Source organism: Brachypodium distachyon, chromosome 5 (genome assembly GCF_000005505.3).
Source record: "Brachypodium distachyon strain Bd21 chromosome 5, Brachypodium_distachyon_v3.0, whole genome shotgun sequence".
Taxonomy (NCBI): Eukaryota; Viridiplantae; Streptophyta; class Magnoliopsida; order Poales; family Poaceae; genus Brachypodium; species Brachypodium distachyon.
In genome coordinates this window covers 21,588,541-21,614,189 of record NC_016135.3, presented here as the reverse complement: position 1 = coordinate 21,614,189, position 25,649 = coordinate 21,588,541, and the positions used below count along the sequence as shown (strand labels likewise).

The window sequence follows — 25,649 nt, the reverse complement described above, 5'->3', positions numbered from 1 at the left end:
GGGGCTTGGAAACGTCGTGTCGCTCAATCCTGCCGGCACATGCTTTTGCGTGTGTTCCATCCTAGTGGCGTCAAGGGTTGGACGAACGTGTATGGGTAAATTGGCACACCCTGCAGGGATAAATCTTTCGGAAAGCCGTGTCCGCGGTCATGGACGACTTGGTTGGTCATACTTGATCATAGAGAACTCATACCAATTAATTAACTTAATCTCTTAAACTTGAGTAGTAATTAGCCTTAACCATGGGTATGCTTAAAACTGCTTAAGTGTGAGTGTCTTTGGATCATTTCCTCACAAGGGGTTGAGGGGGTGATAAGAGGTTGTGTTTGGTTGGTGTTAGATATTAGAGATCACCTCACTTGGTAGACGCTTCTCATCCTCTAATTAGACGATGTCATTAGTGTGTCTCTTCAGATAAATTGCTACTGCATAACCCCACCTTTTTATCCATCTTTTGAGACTTGTTGCATATCTAGTTTAGATCTCCCGTAAGTCTTGCGAGTACTTTGTACTCAGTTGCTCTGCAACGTTGTTTTCTCCAGAGTTTCCGGAGGAACAGGTAAGTGGTTACTTCGTGGAGTTCGACGACGACAGCTTCGACGCTTAGCCAGAAGATTCCAGAGCAGGGTTCTGTGAACTTGTGGCGGGCTCTCCTTTCCAGTTTCAGCCTCTTAGGCAATAATTGTAACTTGTCCGTACTCGGGCCTAATTTGCCTCCGCAAGTGTAATGATGATTGTGGACATGTGTCCCTGAGTTGTAATAACTCGGTATTTTGCTCCATGCAAGAGCTTGACTTAATTCTTGTGTCTTAGAGTGATGTAATGATATCATTGTTGTTCCAACCTGCGGTGAACACATTGCGTGTATGTTGTGAAGTGTTCATCGTAGGGAGGCACTGGGACTTGATTTATGCGCAAGTTAGCATTTGGAGCTAAATTGCATAAATTCAGTCTCGGGGTCTCACAATGGGACCCTTGTTGAGGGCTGCATGGAGTATAACAAGTTGGGGCGGGGCAGGTAATTAATTGGGTTTATGGACTAGAGTATAGATTTTTACAGAAATTTGGGTTTTGAATGTTAAAAACATGACGCAAAAGACGAATACAATGAAAAAATGACCAAATCGACCGACAAGCAACAATTTGGATTGTATGAGTTCGGTTCTCGGTTCGCTGACTCACTGTCATTAAGGCTAGCAGAGTTCATTGTAATGATGAAATATTCGGTTACAAGTGGTAACCAACTGGAATATTGTCATCTCTCTAGATAGCATCACTTTCAAAGTACTTAAATCCAAATATTTTCCTAATACCTCCTTTTGGAAAGCCCCAAAAAATATTCCAAAATCTGCTTTTTGGACAGCCATTCTGAAAGTTAGAGAACCCCTCATCAACGCCACCACTCTACAAATTTCTAATGGTAACTCCTCCATTTGGTCTTCCCCCTGGTGCAGTTTTTGGGAAAACATTCATGATAAGCTTAATATTCAAAATCCCAGCTACAACTATCCAACTTCCATCTCCGATCTTTGGATTCCTGGAACAAAAAACTGGAATATGCCTCTTCTCACTGATCTGTTTGGTTTTGACAATGCTAATTTAATTGCCCAAATCCCTGTTCTCAATAATGATAATGATGACATCCTTGTTTGGAAGTACACTCCCTAAGGAATTTGTTCTACTAAAAGTGCCTACCAAATTTTTCATCCCTCTTTTTACGGTTTGCGTGCAGGTAATCAATCTGGTCTCTCTATTCAAGTGCGGAACATGATACAAACTATTTGGAAAAATAATCAAATGCCTCCAAGAGTGCAGGTTTTCGGATGGAGACTTCTTCGGAAAGCTATTCTCACCGGAGTTAGGGCATCGGCTAGATCAAACCATATTGATCCTATATGTGTGAGGTGTGGAAAGGAAGAGACTGACTTTCACCTATTTTTTGACTGTAAGTTTTGCTTCCCTTTTAGGTTTGCGAATTGAAGGGCTCATCCAACAGGGAATCTACCAAACCGAGGATGCCATACATCACATGATGGACACTCACAAATCAGATGGTTCTGTTGCTCTCATCTTCATAACACTTTGGAATATTTGGAAATCTAGAAATGATCTTTGTCTTCAAAGGAAAGATAAAAAACCCTTGCAGGTTCTTTTTGCCACTAGTGCTTTATTGAATACAGGTGAAAACATTGATGAGCGAAGGCAACGCAATCCAATTCCTGTGCAGGAAAATGTGTCGCCAATTTCTTTTCAGCTTCACAAGCATCGCATGGCTGAAGGACCTAATATTTTTTCTGATGCAGCTTGGAAGCCCCCAGCTTCAAATTTGTCCCGAAATGTGTCTTTTCTTGCAGGTACAAAAAGTAAAGCGGGCATTGGTATCTTTATGCATCGGATTGGAGGTGATCAAAAGTATGCTGTTTTCGTAGAGGCTTCTTCTTTTGCAGGATCAACACTTGAAGCGGAGGCTCAAACGCTGGAGCTGGCTGCCAGCACAGATTGGAGCAGCCATGGGAGTTCAACAGCCGAATTTCTTAACTGATAGCCATATCCTTGCTGAAGCTGTGGTAAAAGGCGACCCGATCAAGCATCCAGGACATTGGTCTATAAGACCAAATCTGCACCAGATTCTCAGCTATATTCAAAATTTGGATGCAAGAGTTATCAATATTAGAAGAGAAAACAACAATATTGCTCACAGGCAAGCACAGGATGCTTACAGACTCCATAATGTTCAAACTTGCTTTTATAGTTGTGCAGGGTTAGCACATAATCCTTCATCTTGCCTTGTAAAAGCTGTTATCAGTTCTCTAAATGTGCAGGTTTGCACATTATTGTTAGTGACATGTTTATGAAATTGTAATAAAATCTCCTTTTGCCAAAAAAAAAAGGGTAACCAACCATGCAGAACCTGAAATGCCGTGCAAACGGTGATTCAAGGTCACAGAAGAACAAAGCAGGGGGTGCATTAGGGACCTCATGTACTTGTAACACTGGAAAGGACCAATTTATTCTTTCAGAATTACAATGGCATTGGCAGGGGCATATACAACAAATCAATCACCAGTATCGTATAAAATCGCATTGACCACACAACAACCACCATACATTTACAGAAAGGGTAATCATTACCTCCCTCAATCTTACTGTGCAAACTTCTAAGGTAATTCTCACTGTGCAAAGAAACTGAGTTGTTTTCTCGCAAAAAAATGGAAAAAAAAACCGTCAGTTGTCAGGTTGCCACTCTTCGACTCCGTGAGGATTTAGTGTTCATCTCACGTCAGACTATTTTGCCATCTCCATGCGAAATTGTACCAGGTTCTCCTCCCACAAGCTGCTGCTGGCTAGGGACCTCTCGTAGAAAGTTACCTCACCATCCAATTTCACCGCTATGGCAACCATGCTTCGTGTCCCATATCGTGCCTGAAAAAAACAGAGAGAATTTTCGGTCTCTCCTTGCACAATAGGAATTTGCCAGAACAGTGAAACAGGAAAGTCCATATCTGTTCCAGGACGAGCATTTGCCTGTGTGATCTGTACCATCCAAGTGAAATGTTTTTTGCATGAAACAACATGAAGGGACTACTGAACCCTATGACTTACCTGTCCTTTTTCTGTGTCGATGAATATAGAGCTTAATTGGTATTCCCAGTCAGGATCGACGCCAGTGTCAGGCACCTCAGATCTGTCAGCCTTGACGGTGTCCATCATCAATTCTTCAACCATCTGCTCTAAAGGGACTTCTACAGAATCGTGTGTTGCAAGAAATCTGTTGAAACTCTGTCCTAAGCGCAATGCCTGTAGGGTGAGAAATGCTAGACCATGAGTAAAGTTAGTCCAAGAGTTGTCATTTTCAGATAACTAGAATAAATTCAAGCTTAAAGATATCATGAGATAGAAGTGTCCGGTTATAAACAGCAGGAATAGTTTTGAATGAAGCAAATTTCCACACGTTTGCACATCACTTATTTAGCAGTATACATGATGGGTGCATACAACCTGGTTATCACCATATGCGTGTTCTAAAACTAAACAAACAACTCAATAAACTTACTTGTGGAATTTAATTGACTATATTATTCACGGCTTCATACAGTTAGCTTCAGTGGAACCAAGCAAAGATTGAATAACAAAATTTCCCAGCAAGCACGCCATCATTGATTGAAAAATGAATTGGGGTTTGCGTAAAACAGATAGAGAATTTAAACGCGTCGTGGCAATTTTTAGATCAGTAACAAAGCCAGCAAAGTTGGTCCCATTAACTTGCACGGCCACCTGAATCTCATGTAGTTGTGACTTTATTTGTAGCAAAACAGAGATTTGAACTGTGTAGCAAAGAAAAATATCCAGAACAGGGGGAAAATTCACCGTTGTGCACTGTAATGGTGTAGCTTACCTTTGGCCAAGGCGAGTCAATAGCAGCATTAGAAAGCACGTGACTGCCCGGAGAAACTGTTTGAACCACAGGAGCACCACTGGGTTTATTAGAGATGTAAACCATGTTTCCTGAATGCACATCGGCCAATATAAGATTAAAACCATTGTACTGATCTGCTTCCTTTGCAATTTCTGTTGCATACTCCAACGGACCCAGCCTGCCCTATATTAAAAATACATAGTAAATGAACAGATATAGTCAAGAACAGCACATGCATTCTTTCAAGAGAATAGTCAAGGAGAGGTTTAAAAGGTATCCTAGAGAAGCGAGATTGTACAAACTGTAGTGTGGCCTAAGCAAGCCAAATGGGTTGCTCACTTACAAATTCAAGAAGTCACTTGACGGAAGCAAAACCTTTCTTTTTAGTACGAAAGTGGAAATGTTGCATCAGCACTGTATTTGGATGTAAGTGGTGGCAGTAGCATCCCGTGACCCCGCTTCCTCAAGCTCATGTAATATAGGCATATAGCTATGTGGCTAGTTGTAAAGCATTACAAACTTTTAAGAGGCATTATTGTGGACCTGCCGCTCAGCCCACAAACGCCATTGGTCAATTGATTTTCTCCATCTTGCGGCTATCTGGTGGGCGTGGTGCTCATGCTGGTCAGTAGAGGCTAAGATGGGTATAGACGTGATCATTCAGTGCTCCTTCAAGCTCTCACTGGCTTCCTTACATGTGGCACAGTCAGTGCAGGGGTGCAAGTAAATCCTAGATGGTTTTAATAGTTCAACAAGCTACCAATCGCATCTATGGACTATGGTTTGTTCATCATATACGATGGTGTATCATGATTGGTAAATGTCAAGATTATAAGGCATTGTTGTCGATTAACATCGGATGTAGTACGTTATCAGATAACTGCAGGCTCATAAAACCATAAGTGTGATCAAATTACTCTTAATTGTACACATGTTTCCTAATAGATGTGAACAACTAATATGTTTCTTTTCAGATCAAATGATGAATGATGGAGTTTGGCAGACACTGCATTACTGCATAAAAGTTAAGTGGACAGACTCATATGCCCGCATAGCGGCATAGGAACTGGTGGCCAGCGTGAGAGATATGCCGCCAGCCAGCAATTTGTCTGCTTATGAAAGATCTTGTATACACATGCAAATTACAGTACCATTTTTGCTTTCATAGTTGTGGGCATACATTGACACAAGAGGAGTTTGTTCCATTTGAGCATATCAAGAGCAGGGTCGCAGATTACTAGAACATACAAAGGTCTTGAACTGATCCACTGCGCCGAGTCGCCGACTGAAAAAAAAGTGCTGAACAAAATTGACAAGGTCAGACCTGGAGAAACCTGACAGGAAGCTCCCCTCTGGACCTCGCCCCGGCCCGGGGACTGGGCTCCCGGACGTTGGTAAGGAAAGCCAGCTTCCCGCCCTTCGTGCACCCCAGCCACGTGCCGCCGCCTAGCTCATCTTTGCCTCCGAGGATCTCCTCGCCCTCCTCCCCAGCGGCGGCCCACCACCCCGCCGGCCGCGTCGGTCTTCACACAATTCGCGCGCCAGCAAACGGATAAGAAAGACAGAGAGATGGGTAAACTAATTGAAAGGGGGGGAGGGGGGCACCTGGAGAGGAACTCGTCGCGGTTGAAGAGGAGAAGCAGGCCGTACGCCGGGTGAGACTGCCATGTCCACGCCGCGATGCACATCGCCGGGTTGGGGCTCGGGTCGGAGGAGGCGGCGGAAGGTGATCGGGAGATCGTCGGAGCACGCGCGTACGTGCTCGGTGATCGCGGCGCTCGTCGGTGGGTGGGTGGGTATTGGATAGAGCACGACGAGGACCTCGACGGAGAACTCGGCGAGCTGGCGTGCCGCGTGATTACGAGAAGGTCCCTGCAGAAGTGCGAATATCTATCTGTGTCCCGAGTAGGAAGACGGGGCGGTACCGGATTGCAGAAGTCACTCGTTATATTCAGTTCTCCCAATCGATTGAACAGATGAATCCACCATGTCAAAGTCTGAGCAGTCGACAGGGCTTCCTCACAGAAATCTGGTCATTCTCAATTCTCAGACAAGAATGAGCCTGAATACACTCTAGGCTCCAGCTTCCACTAGTCCTCCAGCCCGGGCGTCAGGTGTATTGATTGGTTCTCGGTTCGCAGCAGGCCAGCAACAGAAAAGAATCGTCCCTTCACCAGTCTGCCTTGCGAGTTGTATAGCAAACAGTCATGTTCTTTTCTGTATTTTGATCACCGGAAAACAAGTGAACGCTGAAATTTACAAAGGTTAGTCAGTTACGAGTTACCTCGAAGAAGATTAGACAGTTAGGAGTTTAGGCCCCTAAAACGTTTCCACTTCTAGTCTGTATCAGGTTGGAAAACAAACAAACAAACAATCAGGTTGAGGAAAAAGTAAGAAAAAAATGCATCTGCTTTCATCCCTTCTTTCAGGCGGGGATACCGCAGCGGACCTACGACTCGTGCTGAATTTGGCAGTGGCGCAGTGCTCTGACTGAGAGGAAATGGACCGAGGGAGTGTCCGGCTTTGTCCTGTTCCACAGTTCCAGTTTATCACACGCACACCAGCATTGCGGCCGTCGTCCGGTCGGTGGTTGGCGTCACTCAAGAAAGACAAAAATTTGTTCGCGGCTCCGATGGAAAGCGAGAAGCCGAGAATCATAGGAGCCCGGTGGTGCCCGCGCCGGTGCAGTGCAGACGCCGTGAGTGTGGAGCAAGAAGAGAAGCGGATCCAACCAACTCCAGGTGTGATCGGTGCCACCTGTAATCTCCCCGCATACGTGCGCCCCTCGGTCCCGCCTGCCAGTGTGACGCACTACCGCTGCGATGACTGCCGCACGGGCAAGCAGCAACCAAGCATGACGTGTATACGTCAAAACGGGCAGTGGAGACCGGAGAGCCAGCTAGCAGTAGGCTGTTGCAAGGGCGCCACTGAGCAGGAGTAGTAAATGAGTAGAAAGGCAAAATAAATAGTAAATGAATATATAATCGGTAGGGAGAAGAATGACAGGGTGTCGTTTATTGTCTTTTCTCCTTGAATTGAGACTTTTTTTAGGGGACCTGAACGCGGACTTGGACCAATACGTTATACGTTTCCCTTTTCACGCGCGGATACGTTTCAGTTGAACTGGTCCTGGCGTTCCAGTTAGCCAGAAGAGAACACGCGAGGTGATCAGTTTCTTTTTGAGAATTTCTGGCGCTTCAACAAACCAGAAAAGTATCGGTGCCGCGTTGCTCCTGAAGTCGAGAGCACCGTGCTCATCCGGCATGGCTAAAATATATTTGTGACTTTAAGTACAATTTTTATATTTTTCCGAAAGCGAAGACATAAAATTTAAACACTGCCTTGTAATGCTAACATTGTCGCACGCATGAGCGGAGCAGGAGGAGGAGAGAAAGGAAAAAGAAAAAGGACCAAAGACACAAACATTGAGACACTAGCCTTGTAAATTATGACGCTAAGACCGTCGCGTGTGTATCACGAGGAATATAAGGAAGACGGAAAAAGGACAGGAAAAAAAACAAAGGCACAATCAATTAATTAAAACTAGCCTTGTAATGCTAACATTGTCGCGGCGGCGAATGAGCGGAGTAGAAAGGAGGAGGGAAAGAAAAGAAAAAAGAACGAATGCACCAACATTTAAAACCACCTTATAACGCAAAGGCTGTCGTGGGCGGTGAATTAGCTGAGCAGAAGGAGTATAAGGAAGGAGGAGAGAGAGGAAAGAAAAACAAAGACGCGAAAACTTAGCCATATAACACTAACGGTGTCATGGGCAGCGATGAGCGGAATAGGAGGAGTAGAAGGAAGCATGAGACAAAGGAAAGAAACAAAGACACATACATTTGTCACTAGCCTTGTAAGCCTAACATTGCCGCGGCAGCGGACAAGCGGAGCAGGAGAAAAAATAGAAGGAAGGAAGAAAAAGAGGAAAGAGCGGCAATGAGTAACGAGCTCTCATCGGGGGTTAAATACATGCTTGATCGGGCACAATGATGATCCAACTTGACGATGCCAAGGACGGCGGCGGCGGCTCCCAAAGCACGCCGGAGAGAAGATTAGAAAGGACGAGGAGGAAGGCAGCCCGCACAGAGAGAAGACGGCGGTCCCCGGCACAAGGAAGAAAGACGTCGGAATCCAACTCATGAATCCAACTCATTGCAGCCCAAAAATCGAAGGGTTTAATGAGCAGAGACTACACATTTTGCTTGGAGGAAGGGGGATAGGAACCCCCTGCTTTCAAAAATTGGTCCAGATGCCAGCTCTGGTTTGAAGCGTGGTAGCATCACGCGGCACAGACCACCCCTCCCTTTTGTCGCAGCCCGCTTCAACTCGCCGGTGCAAGCCAGCGGACGGATCCTCTCCATCCACGCTTGGGAAGCAACAATCCCCCTGCCAATTTCGCCCCCCAACCCATCTCTCCCCACCAAGATCCTTCCATGGACGCCGTCGTCTCCACCCTCTCCGCGCTCGCCGTCTTCGTCAACACGACTGACCACGGTCTCTCACGCTCTCCCCGATCGTTTTGCTTTCTCTTTTACTTCTTCGCAGCGCACGGCGTGGTGACGTACGGTTTTTTTGTTGCGTGTGCTGTGCTTTTGGCCATTGCAGGTGCCGTGAGGAGCGTGCACGGGTATAGGGTCGTCGCGAAGGGAGGGGACTGCGGGTGGGAGAAGTGGGTGGAGAGGGAGTTCGCCTTCTCCCCTTCCTCGTGCCGCGAGCTCCCGGCCCCCGTCGTCGCGCCGCGGTTGCTCTCGGCGGACTGGGTCGGCCGGCCCGTGTACCACGAGGGGAAAATGGTGGGCGCCTGGCGCTGCATCCTAGCATTCGATTCCGTTGCCGCCGTTGTGCCGCCGCCCACTCCTCCGCCCATGCTCTCCCCATCCGGGTACGATCGCCCAAAGCTCAGACGAATGCTGATGCGCGATTCTTCGATATCCAATTTTTTTTCTTCCGTTTCTTCCCGAACTGTTTCTGCCCGGAAAATATTTTTGGCTGATTGCGACTGAGTGCTGAAAAGGCTTAATTTTCTTTTTCCTATCAGGAATCCTGGGCTGATGTCTGTGCCTTCCCTGTACGAGGACCTGAACGAGGTGTTTCAGTTTCAGAATTCTGAAAAGGTCCCAGAGCTTCAATGTGATCCAGATGAGCAATCGACCCGTTTGGATGAAAGGGAGAGAACCTCTAACGAGATTGGTGAATCAGATTCTGATTCTGACGACGATCCCCAAACTGGTGAAGGTGATTGCGTTTCTTCCATTGTGATTTGGAAATCTATCAAATGTAAATCTGAGGCTGACACCCGTGAGAGAAGGTTTAGTGTTCCGATAGTGTCAGGTGGTGGATGTCAACCAGGGGTTTAGGTGTGGGCTACACTAATTGATACGATAGGGGTGGTCTCTATATAGTACTCCATAGTAAACAATGATAGTGAGTTTGACTGTTAGAGGGGAGTATAATACTCCCTCCGTCCCGAAATAAGTGACATCCAATGCATCCTATCCTCCTAACATGATATGAGTTAGTAGCTAGCTAGCTTCCTTTGCCAAAAAAGAAACATGGGCTAACTGCTAATTGATTACCATTCTGTTGCCAAAGAAAACTGTTGATAGACAATCAGCAGAACAGTTATCTAGGAAAGATAAATTCAATAGGATGGTCAAGCTTAATAATTCAATTGTTAGTATAATTTTAACTATGCTTTTACTCCTTGTGTAACGAAGTTTATATAGATGGAAACATGTACTCCCTCCGTCCAACAAAGGATGTCTCAAGTTTGTCAAAATTTGAATGTATCTAGACATGACTTAGTGTACAGATGCATTCAAATTTAGTCAAAATTGAGACATCCTTTGTTGGACAGAGGGAGTAGTTCAAAATCGACACAACTACTATCTGAAGAAAAAATTGACACAACCATACTTCTGCTAACTGAATACAAAGTTGGAAATGAGGTTAATCTTTACATTTTGTTACAATGAAACTTTTTGTGTGTGACATTAGTTGTTTGTGGCAATTCTTGAAATCTTTCAGAATTTGGAATTATGTTGGAGCTGTTAAATGGATTCATGGCATTTGAATAACTCTAATGAAAAAGGGGACGGTTGAATTATTTACCGTTACTTTTCATGGAACTTATGGCCTGTCTGTTCTCTCTTATGTACATCATACTTTCCCTGATAGAAATATAAATAGAATGAACTATTTTAGTTCCATTTAAAGTATTGTTCCTTGTAAGATTTATCTTTTTTTTTCTTGAACCCACAGCTAACTGTCTGTTTGTGAAGCTTTATCTTGTTTGTGCTGTTTCATATTTGCATTTCTGTTACTTGAATGCTTAATAATCTCCATATGACGTTAGGTAATGCAGGACTCCCAGAACCAGTTCAGAAGCAGCGGAGAGCCAACCAGAAGTACATAGCTAGCATTACTCTAGTTGACATAGCTCAGTACTTCCATCTTCCAATCAGGGAAGCATCCAAGACTCTGAAGATTGGAGTCAGCATACTGAAGAGGAAATGTCGGCAATATGGGATACCCCGCTGGCCTCACCGAAAAATCAAGTCCCTTGATTCCCTGATCCATGATCTTGAGGTAGATCTGACGGCATCTTCTATTCCTCTTCACGTAATCACATATGAATTATTCTTTCTGTACATAATCATCGGAAAATCATAGTCTGTGAAGTAGTTCTCACTTGCTGACACCAGCACAACTCATACTTCATCTCTTGCAGTATGTGATTGATGACACAGAAAGAGATGGTGTGCAGCGGGAGAAGGCCAAGCACAAGAAGAAGGAAAGGGAAATGGAGAAGGAGAAGGAGAAGCATGACGCCATCCGGGCATTGGCTAAGCGGAAGAAGATGCTGGAGAGTGAGAAGGAGACCATCACACTGAAGCCTGCCCTGGACCTGATGGCTGAAACCAAGCAGTTCAGGGAGGACGTCTTCAAGAGGAGATACAGAGCTAAAAATATAGCGACCCGCTAGATTTCTCCTCCTTCGTCAGACCTAGCATTGAACTCTCATGTCATGTGTAGCAAGGGGAGAGCTCCTTGGACAGCAGGAAGGTGATTCCTGAAGTTCGTAGTGCCAGATACCAAAGACAGCCAATGCTGTCCGGTTAACTTAGCTTTGAACCATGTATGCTCAGTAGTCAGTACATCTTTGTAAACTGTGTTGTACTGTTGTGTTCTGATGGTGATGCTGGTGCTTTGTGTCTCCGGATGGTTTTGCATTCTGGCCGATCTGGCGAACGGATCTAGCTGAAACTGAGTCTGAACATGCCGAGGAAGGAACTCTGCTGCCAAGTTCAGAGAATAATACAATACCAAAAGAGAAGTCTGAAATCTTCTTAGCTGGAAGTCCCAGGTTGCCGTGGGCCCGTGGGGGTGAAGCGTCCATCAAGTCGCTGGGAGAACACCAGCACCGGCTTGTCCTTATGATTGGTGGCATCATGATTCATCAAACCATTTCTCGCACCGGACTCCAGAGCTTGCATGACGCGACAAGGACAAGCCCTATTTTTTTTTAGCCCGAGAGTACCCTTTAACTCTACTTAGTTCAAATAATAAACCAGATTTTTTAAATGACGTTAATTTAAATAGTTTGTTCATTTGTTTGAACTAAAAAGGATTAGATGATTACTCTCGGGATTACCTATTTGCACCTCTACTTGCCAGGTATGAGTACAAGAAGAACATCTAACTAGTTGTGGAGTTCAACCGAGTTGTTGTGTTAATTTTGTTACCCTTTGAGTGTGCATTATTGCTGCTTGAACTATACATATTACTCCATCCGCCTCATGTTAAGGTCATGGGTCCTAAGATTCCTTCTCGTCCCAGCCCCTTCCCATCCTCTCGCTCGCAAATGTCGTTGCTCGCAAGTAGCACCACACGAACCGTGTAGGTTGGTCTCTCGATCGAGCCGCGTAGAGCTGGAGCCCGCGCGGGGGGATGGGGCATACAATTAATCACGCTCGACGGGACACAATGGGCATACCTGATTTGGCGAGCTTCAGTTGTCAATTCGATGTGAACTCCACACGCAACAAAGTCCATCAGCAGGGTCAATGCTTATATAGTACAAATAATAATCCAAACGCACGGATCGGCTAGAAGATTGGCAATCCCATCCGATCTCATCGTGAGGTCTTTTACCAAACTAGTCAATCAAATACAAAACGGCGCCTTTTGTCTTTGCTTTGTCAAAGCCATGCACTTTCGAGTTTCGACTCAAATAAAGAAACAGAAAAGGCATGCGCTTTAGTGACATGAAATCGAATGAGCTTCAGGTTAAGTGTCCAAAGCTGGGCCCCACCGACCCGAAAGAGGAACGAGGAGTGATTAATCTGGTATCGTTAATGAGTGCGGGTAGGCTTCCGTAATCCACAGATCGGGTGAATCGGTGATACCGCATGAGCTGTGCATCTGGTCCAAGACGAACAAGCTTGAGATCTTGCGATCTTTGTTCATGCCGTGTCATGCTTCTTCAGAAAAGATTTTGTCCATGGGTGTTACCGTGTTTAGGTTAGGTCCGGCGGCCAAGGATGGGTAGAACTGCAAAACATGTGCACTGCAGTACAGGTCGCAGTCGCGTTGACAGAAGATCGTATCACGCCAGTTTGTTTGTTTTAGCATATGACATGGTTTCCACGCATGATGGCGTAAGCTAGCTAGTTATGTTTCCGCTGAGCGCCACTGCTTTGGAGTTCCCAGGCTTGTCCTGTGTTTGCCTAACAAGATGGAACAAGGCTGCACGCTATCGGTTTATAGTTCTCATCACCTGATCGATCCTTCATGCACAGGTTCGTGCAGAGGGAAATTCTCGGCCTTTGTCTCTCGATCACCATCAAGGTTTCAATTCAAGACAGCATGTCCAGCCCCGCTTTCCCCCGCCATGTTAATCGTCCAGACGGTGAACCACGACATGTCATACTCTCCGGAATCACTTTCCTCCCCGCCCCCTGCAACCTGCCAGGAACCGGAGCCACGTCGAAAGAGATCGATGGGTCCTGGATAGTTAAAGGGGGACCGACGACTTATGATACTAACGAGAGCATCCCGTTTGACTTGCCGCAAGTAAACGCCCATCAAATCCTGCACTTTATTCGCCCCGCAGACGCAGAGACATTTGGGAGTAGTAGTTAAATCGAAACTCACATGGCTGACACGCGGCGCACCATTAACAGCCATGTCATCGTAAGCACACAGACAAAATCCCCGAGACGACAAAGCCACCAATCCCATCGGCCCGGGCAGGTCTTCCATAACGCGTACGCCTCGGCCTCGGCAGTCGCACGTACGTACGTCTGCACGAGGGGGAGCAGAGGCGGGCCTTTTTATATCAGAAGCTCGGCAGCAAAGAAATGGGCAGTACCACCAGTAGTCGAGCTAAAAACAGAGGCTCTGGCTAGAGAAGAAGATTTCGATCGAGCTTTCTGCGCAGTTGCTTCCATGGGGAACTGCTTCGGCTATGAAGAAGCCGAGGCGGAGGCCGTCAAGACACCACCACGCCATCATGGACAGCCCCAAGGTAACACCGCGATTTCTCTTCCTCGGAACATTTCCTTGTTTAGTCTGTGTTGATCGATTAATTCGACATTGGTTTACCTTCACCGGTTTGTTCTTGATTGCCCCAAATCTTACCAAATTTCATCACGCGAAAGCATTGGTTTGCTAGCACCTTCCAGATTTGCTTCCGTGGCTCACCAATTTCTTGGCTGCAGCAGCAGCAACAGCAAGCCGCAGTCCCCCTCCCACGGCAGCGCCCACCGCCCATGTCGGCATGGGCGGCGCAGGGCACGGCAGGAGGTCCCCTGGCTCGTCCAGGAGCACTTTGAGCAGCAGCACCACGACCGGGGGGAGCAGCAGCGGCAGCACCTCGGCAGCCGGCAGCGTCACCGGGGCCTTTCCGGAGCCAGATCAGGGCACGATCCTGGAAACCCCCAACCTGCGCATCTTCACGTACGCGGAGCTCAAGGCCGCGACGAGGAACTTCAAGCCGGACAGCATGCTGGGCGAGGGCGGGTTCGGGCGCGTGTACAAGGGCTGGGTGGACGAGAAGACCATGAACCCCGTGCGCAGCGGCACCGGCATGGTCATCGCCGTCAAGAAGCTCAGCCAGGAGAGCGTCCAGGGCCTGCAAGAATGGCAGGTGCGTATTGTTACTAGCGTTTGCCGCACGCGCTTAATTCACGTCGCCGTCCAAGGTAGAGAGAGTCGTTAGCTAGAGAACAGAGGAGGGTGGTAATGTCACGCGTGACGCGATTCGGCAGTAGTACTATAGTTTTCGTCAAGCTGATCCAGAAATGCTGAGAGAGGATAAACTTGCAAGAGCTTTTAAAAAAAAAATCGCATCAATAATTGTGGTTGTGGCTCGACTTAGCGCCAAATTTCCAGCTACATACCGCGTACGTGTTCACGTGGCCAGCAGACCATCGTTTTCAGATGTTCATATAGAGTTATGAATGAACTTGTTAATTATTCGGTAGCCACACCTCCTCACGTCACGTGACATATAAGCTAGCCGTATTGCTGTCTGCTGTGAAGGTTGGTGCCGTCCTGGCCGGTCTGCTTTCTACATTCTTGCTGAAATCTCAGCATTTGCGTGCCGGTTGTCTGTTAATTAGGCCCAGCGACCGGCGTGTGTTTGGTCTGTTTCGATCTCGTGCTGATCTAATCCGTGACGCTCTCTCTGTGGAATATTTTTTGCAGTCCGAGGTGAATTTTCTCGGGAGGATATCGCATCCAAACCTGGTGAGGCTGCTGGGGTACTGCTTGGAGGACAAGGAGCTCTTGCTCGTCTACGAGTTCATGGCCAAGGGGAGCTTGGAGAATCACCTCTTCAGAAGTGAGTTCTCCTGCAATTAGTATTATTGTCGTTCTTTCGTTTCATCTTGGCGTTTCTTCCTGACTGTTTCCTTGCAACTTCACTGGTTTCGATTTGATGTTGATTGGGTTGACGTCTGACAATGATTTTGGATTTCGTCTGTTTAAGTGTGATGTGATGGTCAACTCGCAAGAAAAAAAGAAAAAAGAAAAGTGATGTTGTGGTCATTAGACGCCACAGAGATTATTGCCTCATTACAGCCAACCAATAGTGTAGTGACATGACTAAACATGGGGCCTGTTCAGGTGACATAACATGCATTTGTTTGCAAGCAGAAGGAGGATCCGTCCAACCCATCTCCTGGAGCCTTCGGCTACGAATCGCCATCGGCGCTGCGCGCGGCCTCGCCTTCCTGCACTCGTCGGAGAAGCACGTCATCTACCGAGACTTCAAGGCTTCCAACATCCTCCTCGACACGGTACGTATGCTCATCCACGAGATTGCACCCGCGAAGTCACAAAGCCCGGACCCGCCGCACATCCAGTGGATTAAGCTGTCTCTTTCTCTTTCTCGTCGTCATGCAGCACTACAACGCCAAGCTCTCCGACTTCGGTCTCGCCAAGGACGGCCCCACCGGCGGCGACAGCCACATCACCACCCGCGTCATGGGCACCTACGGCTACGCGGCGCCGGAGTACGTCGCCACAGGTAACAACATCACCCCGGGTCACCCTCTAGGCACCCATTGTGCATGGAATGCAATGAAACTGAAATTTCTAAGCTCGGGCGTTGTCCGGTCTGCAGGGCACCTGTACGTGAAGAGCGACGTGTACGGGTTCGGGGTGGTGCTGCTGGAAATGCTGACGGGGCTGCGGGCGCTGGACACGGCCCGGCCGGCCCCGCAGCTGAACCTGGTGGACTGGGCCAAGCCGTACCTGGCGGACCGGCGGAAGCTGGCCCGGCTGGTGGACCCGCGCCTGGAGGGCCAGTACCCGTCCAAGGCCGCGCTGCGGGCCGCGCAGCTCACGCTGAGCTGCCTCGCGGGCGAGCCCAGGAACCGGCCCTCCATGGCCGAGGTCGTCGCCGTCCTCGAGGAGATCGAGGGGATGAGGCCGCGCCACCACCGCCGCCGCGCCTCGCCGGAGGAGGAGTCGCCTCGGGCCGCCTCCGCCGCCCCGCGGGGTGGGCACGGGCACGCGCACCATCACCAGTCTCCGCGGCCGAGGTCGGACGGCGGGCGGAGCAGCAGCAGCCACCCGTCTCCTCGGGTGAGATAGCAGGCGGAAAGGCCTGATGTTGGTCGAGCTCAGCCCAGCACCGGGTTTTTGGCCCAGTTTTCCCTGTCTTGGGCTTTTGTGATCTTGGCTCGTTTTCGGTCGCTGTGGACGCAAATGGCCACCCGGTTCTGTAATGTGTAAAGTGAGATTAGGTTTTTGTACACTTTCAGCCTTTCAGGCCCAAATGTTGGAGGGTGCTCCTTCCTAATCTCCCCCGTTTCAGCGCTACTAGGAACGCCGTGTCCATGCTCTGCAAAAATCTTTGCTACATCCTCCTCCTCGTAGCAAATACGGAGAACTTTTTCCGTTCAGTTCGTGTCCTCTTATTTAGTATTTTTATGGTGTAAATATGTAGTTTCTGAACTGTCTCTTTTTATGGTGTAAATATGTAGTTTCTGTCGCGGCTTTGTGGAGGTGTTGAACAGAAACACGCGTGCCTTTGCTCGCTGATACAGGCATGAGATCTGATTACACAGCAGCACTTCTTCGGTGAGCAACCTCTTGAAAGGTGTGCCGCTAGTGCGTGCGTGCGTGTGTGATCATGCTCCAAAGTCCAAACCATGTCGCCCTGCCAGCCGGTAGTCTCGCTCGAGAGTTGTGCAACGCGCCTGATTCGTGGGGATCAAATTCAATTTCACCGCTTTCAAAAAAGCCGGGGACCCATGTAGCAGCACGATTGCTCCTTCGATTTATAGTCACAACAACAATTTTGTCAGCTCGCTCTTAAAGGGCATGGCCTGTTCCAGATCTGAACATTCCCGAGTTTACACGCGAATGTACAGTCGTTCGTGTACCAAGTCCCATCCCATACATACCACTCCACGTAGCACATACGAGTGCTAGGCTGCTAGCTAGACTCGCGGGTGCATGAACGGAATCTCAGTCGATCTGCATTGTCATCTGCATTCTCCCGGTCTAGGGGGCGGAGATTTCTTACGCCTAAGAAAACCAGGCACGCTGAGCTTGCGTTTCTGAAATTTTTGGCACATGATAGACGGTCTGGCACTGCGACGTTTGCTGAACTGTCAGGTTTAGGAGGTGCGGATCAGCGGATAGGATTGGTTTCCAACTCTGTGCCCACAGCATGTAGAACCCCAAGATCTGTCAGTTGTCCCCTTCGCTAGGGCCTATAGCTAGGCTACGCTCTGCACGTAATTAATCGGGGTTGCGTACACGCATACGTGTCATGGCGGGTATGTACGCCCGCCAGGCCGCGACACGTACATGTCAGAAGAACGACAGCGACAACGAAAAGCTCAGCAGCTTGCATGGCCGCAACCTGGCTGATGATCGTCGAGAGCTGCCAACCGGGGCTACGGTCCAGACTTGGAGGAGTCTGATTGTTCTGAGTTGTCCCTTTCTGCTTCGCGTCCTACTTCCCGCCGAGGCAAGTACGCGCCCGTGCCATTAAACACGAGCCATCATCGGTCGCGCCGCACCCGGATTGTTACCGGATCCCAAAGTTTCCTTTTGGGCCTTTTGGCCAGGGCCGGCCGGCGCCGGGGGTCAATTTTAGTCCTCGAAAAGGAAAATTATTTTAGACAGCGGCGATAAGAAATTGGACATGTCAATCTGATCACATGGACGATGGATGCTCATTGTGATTTGATTCGATTAATTGGGTGGGAGTACATAAACATAACAGAGAGACGCTAGCTGCTCTGTTTAGTTGCCGGTTAATCGATCGGACGCAGACAGGTGTACCACGCACGCGCGGCGCTGTTCCTTGGCAAACGTTCGACCTCCTCTCTATAGTACTCCGTACTTGATAGCCGCGCGCGATGGCTAGGTTGCGGCACCGCGGCGATCATATGTTTTTTGAGGAAAGCTGCGATCAGATGTACTACACCGGGAATTAAATCGAGACATGTGGTTGCTCTCTTCTACCAGAACAAATACGTGTCAATGCATGCCCGGGACAGCGGGACCATGATGAAAGAAAGCAACCGATCGACCCACAACGGCCACAAAAATGGACCATCAATCCTCTCTAATTAAGCACCCCCGCAACTTGCAAGTTGCAAGATCAGTAGTACGTCGATGACACTACGGGGGAAGCAAAGCAGTACTGCTCAGCGACTTGCACAGTGGAACTACTCCACTGTCGCCGTGCATATAACTATAGCTTTGTCTGAGTATCAGCTTAGGAGGTCCTGATTGTTTTATCTGAGTGTTGGTTGGTGTCCGTGGGGAGGCTTCGCATACCTTCATCATCCCCTTACATGTATGCTGGACGAATATAACTACTTTTTAAGCACAATCGGTCGGTTCTTGCGATTCGATTAGAAAAAAAATTGATCCCGTTTATAAGAAAAACCGGACCTAAAGCATGATGATCAGTCCTTGTGATTCGATTAGAAGAAAAATTGACAGGACCTAAAAACCATACAACTATAGCTTTTAGTTTTCCGACCTTTCATTTTAAGCTACACCACAACCTTTTGTCAGGGTTATGGGAGGAAAATGCAAGGCGAATTGGAATTTGATATGTTCTCCAACTGATCTAGGTGGGTTGGGGATTCTGGACCTCGATAAATTTTCGAAAGCACTCCGCCTTCGGTGACTGTGGCTTCGATGGAAGGACCAGGCAAGAGCTTGGGCTAGGTTGGGGCATGCATCCTTGTGATGATGATATATATGGACTTCTTCTACAAGGTGACATGCATAACGATCGGAGACGGGCAAACCGGCAGGTTCTGGCACTCTCCTTGGATTGACGGGTGCAAGCCCAAAGACATAGCTCCTTCCATCTTTGCAAATTCAAAACTGAAGAATTCATGTGTCAAAAAAGTGTTGGGCCGTCATCTTAGGGTTAGAAACATCAACATTTCTGGAGGTCTCACGGTGTAACATCTCGTTGAATTCATTGATCTATGGGGACGATTACGAGGCGTGAACCTGGAGGAAGATGTTCCGAACGACATCCACGGAGTGTGTGCACCTCGGGAGTCTATTCGACAACATGTGGGCGTATAGAGCTCAGTTCGACGAAGGAACCGCGGGCCAGTTCAATCATGTAGACTGTTGTTTGGAAAGTTTTTTTTTTTGCATGGCTCATTATTCAAAGTTGAGTTTGGACTACTGATCGACTTCAACGATGAGGATGGCCAAACTACAACTTACGTCAACTATGCAAGAGAGGTCATGAATCAGAGGCCCATTTATTTTTCAAATGTTGATACTCGCTGCGTGTTGGAGAATGATTAGAGATTGGTTGGGCCTCATATGTGCATGTTGATATGCTCATTTGATCAAGCTTTAATTCGGTCAAGGATTAGTGGTGCTCCCTTATCAACATTCAATGGACCTGACGAAAAGGCATGACCATCTTGGCGATGCTTTTTTTTTTGGGAGAGATTTTGAATGGAAGAAACATGAGGGTGTCCTGAAAGATTCTGGGTGATGCCCACGGTCATCACAAGTAAAATTAAAAGGGAGCCTACCTCTTGGGGGTTTGCGGGTGTCACCGATTTGAGATTCTTTTTACCGCGAGAATAGACTTGCTTGTTAGCCTTCGGCTAATCTTTTTCTTTGTTTTTCATTTGTACACTCTTTCTTAATTAACATGATGAGATAAAGCTTTTACACCGTTTCGGAAAAAAAGTTACTAGTTGAAGTAAAATCGTCAGCAAATTTGTTATTCATTTACTAGTTAATGAAATTTGGCAGCAAGTTTAGAGATGCATATAAAAAGCCACCACTGCTCATGGAAAACGCAAGCTATATCAAAATCAAGAGACTATTAATCGGTGCGCCGTGTACTCGCAGATGAGTTGAGCCACGTCGTCTCATATTTTATTTTACTACTCCCTCCGTGTCGTGGTGGTGTCACGGCAGTTGCCATAGAATGGCTTAAACTTGGGGCCGATGGACGAAGGAGGAACCGGAGGAGGGAGGACGTGAAGAAGAACACACACGATTCACACACACAGATTTATCTAGGTTCGGAGCCCTCTTGCCGAGGTAAGACTTCTATTAGCCGAGATAGACAAGCTCTACAATGGCGCTCCTTGAGCTGTATTCTTGAGGAGGAAGAAGAAGAAGAAGAAGAAGAAGGGGAAACCCTAAAATGTCTAAGTGCTCGATCCCCTCTCCAGGAAGGTGTAGTGCTCTATTTATGGGCCAGGCATGTCACACTGACATGCGGGCCGAGTCTAAGGTCACCTTCCTTGGGCCCCGCCGGGCACGCGGCTCGGTTCCCTCCAGGCAGTACCGCAGGGGACAAGATAACTTTACTTTTCCTTGCCAGCTTGCAACGGGTACAACTATCCTCTGCTGGCTTCCGTCATAGATTCCCTTTCGGTGCTTCTCTAGTGTGGTCACCTGACATCGGTACGCAGGCGTTGACTGCTTTTCTGAGACGATGATGGCGCTGCTTTACTTTGCACCGCGTGGTCAGGATAAGACCGTTGAAGGATCTCGGCACCGCCGAGGTCAAGGGGTTCGTCCTTATACTGCAAACTTACAAGATAAGAAAACTATGCCGGCATACGCTCGGGATGCCGGCTTATCGTTAGTTTAACTTTATGATGCTGGCATACGTTGCTATGCCGGCTTTGCCTCCGTTATCTTGGTTAGAGTTGTGTCGCCATGACCCTACCCGGGATTATCCCCCCGACACTCCGATCCATATTAGTTATCGAAATATTACATGTATCTAAACGTTTTTTAGGTATAGATACGTCCGTATCTGTGCAAATTGAGACAATTAATATTGACCGTGGGAGTAGTATCATTCCTCCTTTCTCTATATAGAAAGACTACGTGGAGATGGCTTTCCACACACGTCGCGCGTGCTCCACTTCTGATCGATATCTGGTGGTTAGATCCTGTTTGTTTGGTTTTCTGCTTCAGCTTTTGATATTTTTAGCAATCTCAAAAGCACTTCTTCTATTTACACATGGACGTGATTCTCAGCTTCATGTGTAAACGGAAGAAGTGATTTTGAAATTGCTAGAAACATCAAAAACTGAAGCAGAAAACCAAACGGACAGGACCTTTGAGATTGAGATGATTGAGATCGGTCTAGTTGAAGGATGGATCGTGATCAGCCCTGCATGAACTAGGTGGCGAGACGAAAGGATATCATTTTTATTAGTAGTACCACAATCAGCAGGCGGGCGATCTGAACCGTTTCCTCCAGTGCTGTCGCTTCAGTGATGCAGGAGCACGTCCCTGTCCACTCTTAACGCGCAACCAGAAAGTTTACGCGCATCCCGTGTCGTGCAAAATTTTCAAATTTTCAGCAAACTAGATAGCTCACGCAAATAAATGGCGCACAGTAAAACGGACAAGGAACGTTGAGGCTTGAGAGCTACGCGCGCGTCAAGGTCGGAAGAACAGAGCTAGCCGTACCTCTTACCTAGAGAGCGTTGTCATGATATGCCTGATCGACATTGGCCGGGACGTGTACACCGATGAGGTCTCATCTTTCCGGTCAACCTAAGATATCGATAAGGTACGCGTTCGTGCGACTTTGGTTGAAATAGGAAAACCGTCAAAATCAGGAGTTGAGGAGAGTTAAAACGTGACAGGGACCTGAATAGTGTAGTACTCCAGCTAACTGGCCAAACTAAGCTAGTATAACCGTAAACCGTATGTGTGGGTTCAGAGATTAGGAGAAGGTCCGTGCATGCGTACGTGTTCGTGCTCGTCTCCATGGCAATTTTTCTGCCGTACAGTGGAGTAGCTAGCGAAGGCCCGGCCTGCTCAATTATTACAGGTCCAAAATATTGGTCAAGAGTTAACGGGAGTTGATAAGTTAAAACGTGACTGTGAGACCTCACCGTACTAGTACTATTTGGACAAAGAGGAGACCTCACTGTGGTACGACAAGCTGTGTATAGCTTCACGAGCCGAGGATGGAGAGGGCTGGCTTTGCCGTTACATGGATAGATATTTTTGTGTAGCAGCTAATTTTGGTGGCTCGTGTGACCTTAGGTTCTGTTTGCTTGCAGAGGTGGAATGAAACGTTGGTTCTACTTTGTTGTTTGGTTGAGATAGAATAAAGTGGAATGTAATGGTTTCATGTTTTGTTTGGTTGGAGAGATGTAATGTGATGTAATGATGTACTCACCTTCGGTTAAAGTTACCTCTCCAGTTGAATTAACATTTTGTTTGTATAAGCAATAATATTTTTATTACCAGAGTTGTGACTTTAGAAAAAAAATCGGCAACAATCTATTTGTATTTTTCAACATCAACAGTTCCTATACCCATACATCAAACATAACACAGATAAAATTCACCACTAGATTAAAGCATCGTGGAATTGCAGGAACAAGGAATCTTCTCAATCGCAAATATCCCACTGAGCAGCAACGGCCATGGCGATCCATGCAAAGAGATGGACAGAGAAAAATTAATTGGTGCATCGGCAACTCCTCGTACGTACAGGAGCGCCACCCCTGGATGATCCTCAGCTTTTTGCACACCCAAATCCAAATCCATCGCCCACTGATTAATACCAATCCCGCCTGCATGTGCTCGGAGAAGTATCACGCCCGACGCCGTCGCCGAGCATGGCTGTGTACGAGAACCCGAAGTTGCCGCTGCCGCAGATCTCGACGGAGGCCCGGAGAGCAGACCTCGATCGTCTGACTACCCCGCCGCCGGCCTACCTAGCCACCGTAGATGGTCGGGATCGGGATCTCGTAGAAAAGGGATTCAGGAGATGGGTGGGCGCCGAGATCTGCGGAGGATGGGAGCTGCCGCCATGGCGTCGGGGGAGGTGGTGGAGGTGAGGATTCGGCTTGCGGCGGGTGAGAAGAACGAGAGATAGAGAGCGTCGGGTGAGAGGAACTCGCGAGAGAGATGGAACGGGTAGATACCTGCTTTTTCGGCGGAACGGGTTTGTTCCGAATAACATGGAAATATTCCTCTCGTAGGAATCAGTTGGTTCCATTTTATTTTTAAGTGTTTTTTCATCCAAACCCGGGAATCTCGCAAAAAGTAGAACCATTCCATTAGGTCCTACTTGATTTTCAGAACCAAACACTGCCTTAGTTTAGAGGTAATCTAACGGCAAAGGAGTAGTACGGTACATGGATATATATTTTTGTGTAGCAGCTAATTTTGGCTCGTGTCACCTTAGTTTAGGTAATCTAACGGCAAGGAGTAGTAATACATTCAGCTCTGCCCAATTTGAACACAGAGGAGCGAGTTCAGGCGCCATGCGTCCAAGAACAAGCTAGGTGTGAACTGTCTGCACTTCCCCGCCGGAGATTTTCAACAGACGTCGACTGAATCACGCGCGCTGGCCCTCCATCTCTCGAGCACGGGCTGGCCCTCCCTGCCCTGCCTGACCCTGATGTACGCAAGTGCCTCTTTTGTGCTAATGGAGACGATAATGAGCGAGCACTCGCGCGTCTCGCGTGGGACAAATGTCCCTCTGCACAAGTCCGGCCAGGCACTCGTTGCCCTCCACCGTTGGAAAGCATGCCTTTCTGGGTTGGTGAGACAGCGACCGGCGTCCGTGTTAATTATTTATGGATAGCCTGCACGATGATCGTGGAATTGGTTGACGTTTGTTTGGCTTAAGCAGTGCGTAGGCACCAGGCAGGCAGGAAGGGGGGGTGCCCGGTGCGTGCGGTGGATCGTTCATTCGAGTCAAACTTGCAGGACGGAAATTAAAGTAAAGAGCAGCTAAAGAGAATGGCATGGTCATTCCCCTGTACAGGTAAACTGATTCCGAGTTGCTGACCAACCAGTACGTGTCACGCTTCTTGCACGCAGCCACAACCACAAGTCCACTGTTGTTCAGCAGACGCCGGGTGCATGCGAAGGTAACACTGCTCGGGTCTCTGTGGACTGAATATACGGCGATATCGAACAATCTGATCAAATACTCATAAGAAACGTGCGTACTGCCAAAAGCATAAGACAGTTGCCGAATCAATAGGTGTGTATACCACCGTCCCTGCGCGATCCAAAGACACTGAAAAACAACGAACGCTATTTGATCTCAAAGTCCCAAGTGCCATTTCAGTGACTGGCTGGATTTGAGTGGTACTCATAGAAACTGTATTAGTCAGTGTGTTTTAACGTGTCCACAATTTAGTACAGTACTCCACCTTTTTCGACATGTGCATACGGTGGGATGGTGACATGTTCAATGAGAGACAGGGAGTACTTACTTTCGCTTAAGCACACTCATTAAGCTGACGATTACCTTAGGTCGGCGCACTTCGGTGGCGAGGTTTGGATTAGAGGAGGGCTGTGTGCACTAAACGGAAGTGTTCGGCTCATGGGAGAAGTTGAAATTAAGCCGAAGGAGGCCATAGGGATGAGCACAACAACAATGATGGAACGCAGTCGGGGACACAACCTGATGCATTGCGTTTACACTATCATCACATAAGGTGCATGTTTGAACACTACACTTTCGGTGGCTTGTATTTGCATGCTATCTACAAGAGATTTTATTTAATTCTGTTTGGGGAAAATTAATAAACCCTCGTTCCAAATATACAAGCCTAACGAAAAAATTTATGTCAAAATTTGACCAACAATTATACTAGCACTATGCGGCTATTGTGACGCAGAGATGATATCATTAGATCCGTATATAGTTTCCAGTGGTTAACTTATATACCATATATTGAGTATCATTTATACTCCCTCCTTTCCCTTATACTACATCTCATATAATTTTATTTCTTTCTTTCATAATACTCCGCACTAGGCCAACAACCGCCCATACTCATTACTCTCAAACCAACATGAATGACCAGACACCGCAAACAAGAGGTGTATTCGTTCAAACAAACAAATCTAGTATATGAGGTTTATTATGAAATGAAGGGAGTATAATAGTTGGTCAAAATCTTTACCCTTATAAATATTTGAATTGGTGGTCGTTTGTACACTCCATCAAGGCTACTTATATTTTCAGAAAAAAAATCACCATTAGATCCATTCATACATGATAGGTATATGTACAGCACTTTTTATTATTATAGGTGATTAGTTTAGTGTATATATATTGTGATATGATTATTACTTATTTAGCTAAAAGTTAGAGACACGAGGATGCAAACATTTAACGCAATCAACTCATACACATTTTTAAAATTTCGTAGCAACACACGTATATTTAGTCACTTTTATACGGAGTACAAATTTAGAA

At 47.2% G+C, this 25,649-nt stretch overlaps 3 protein-coding genes across 7 annotated transcripts; 2 read left to right on the top strand and 1 right to left on the bottom strand.

Annotated features, from left to right (window-relative positions):
* Positions 1 to 2,968: 2,968 nt before the first annotated feature.
* On the bottom strand, positions 2,969 to 6,493 carry LOC100824761 (transport and Golgi organization protein 2 homolog). 2 transcript variants are annotated; one of them, XM_014895483.2, is made up of 5 exons: positions 6,023 to 6,493; positions 5,752 to 5,940; positions 4,397 to 4,595; positions 3,604 to 3,798; positions 2,969 to 3,423 (listed from the first exon to the last, which is right to left on the bottom strand). In XM_014895483.2, exons 1-5 carry the CDS (start codon positions 6,103 to 6,105, stop codon positions 3,286 to 3,288), a joined length of 804 nt encoding a protein of 267 aa, XP_014750969.1. In that variant the 5' UTR covers positions 6,106 to 6,493; the 3' UTR covers positions 2,969 to 3,285. The 2 variants fall into 2 exon arrangements, with proteins under 2 accessions (XP_014750969.1, XP_003580333.1); XM_003580285.4 differs by having other exon boundaries at positions 4,397 to 4,600; positions 5,742 to 5,940; positions 6,023 to 6,488.
* Positions 6,494 to 8,853: 2,360 nt separating this feature from the next.
* Positions 8,854 to 11,718, top strand: LOC100833240 (protein RKD5). Its single transcript, XM_003581483.3, has 5 exons — positions 8,854 to 8,914; positions 9,026 to 9,302; positions 9,459 to 9,655; positions 10,785 to 11,008; positions 11,151 to 11,718. The coding sequence occupies exons 1-5, from the start codon at positions 8,854 to 8,856 to the stop codon at positions 11,403 to 11,405; spliced, it is 1,014 nt and encodes a 337-aa protein (XP_003581531.1). The 3' UTR covers positions 11,406 to 11,718.
* A 1,783-nt stretch (positions 11,719 to 13,501) lies between these two features.
* Positions 13,502 to 16,921, top strand: LOC100832927 (probable serine/threonine-protein kinase PIX13). 4 transcript variants are annotated; one of them, XM_024456427.1, is made up of 6 exons: positions 13,507 to 13,949; positions 14,146 to 14,570; positions 15,131 to 15,266; positions 15,551 to 15,723; positions 15,830 to 15,953; positions 16,050 to 16,921. In XM_024456427.1, exons 1-6 carry the CDS (start codon positions 13,577 to 13,579, stop codon positions 16,520 to 16,522), a joined length of 1,704 nt encoding a protein of 567 aa, XP_024312195.1. In that variant the 5' UTR covers positions 13,507 to 13,576; the 3' UTR covers positions 16,523 to 16,921. The 4 variants fall into 4 exon arrangements, with proteins under 4 accessions (XP_024312196.1, XP_024312195.1, XP_024312194.1 ...); XM_024456426.1 differs by having other exon boundaries at positions 14,143 to 14,570; XM_003581482.4 differs by having other exon boundaries at positions 13,516 to 13,949; positions 14,143 to 14,570; positions 15,581 to 15,723.
* The last annotated feature ends 8,728 nt before the right edge of the window (positions 16,922 to 25,649 follow it).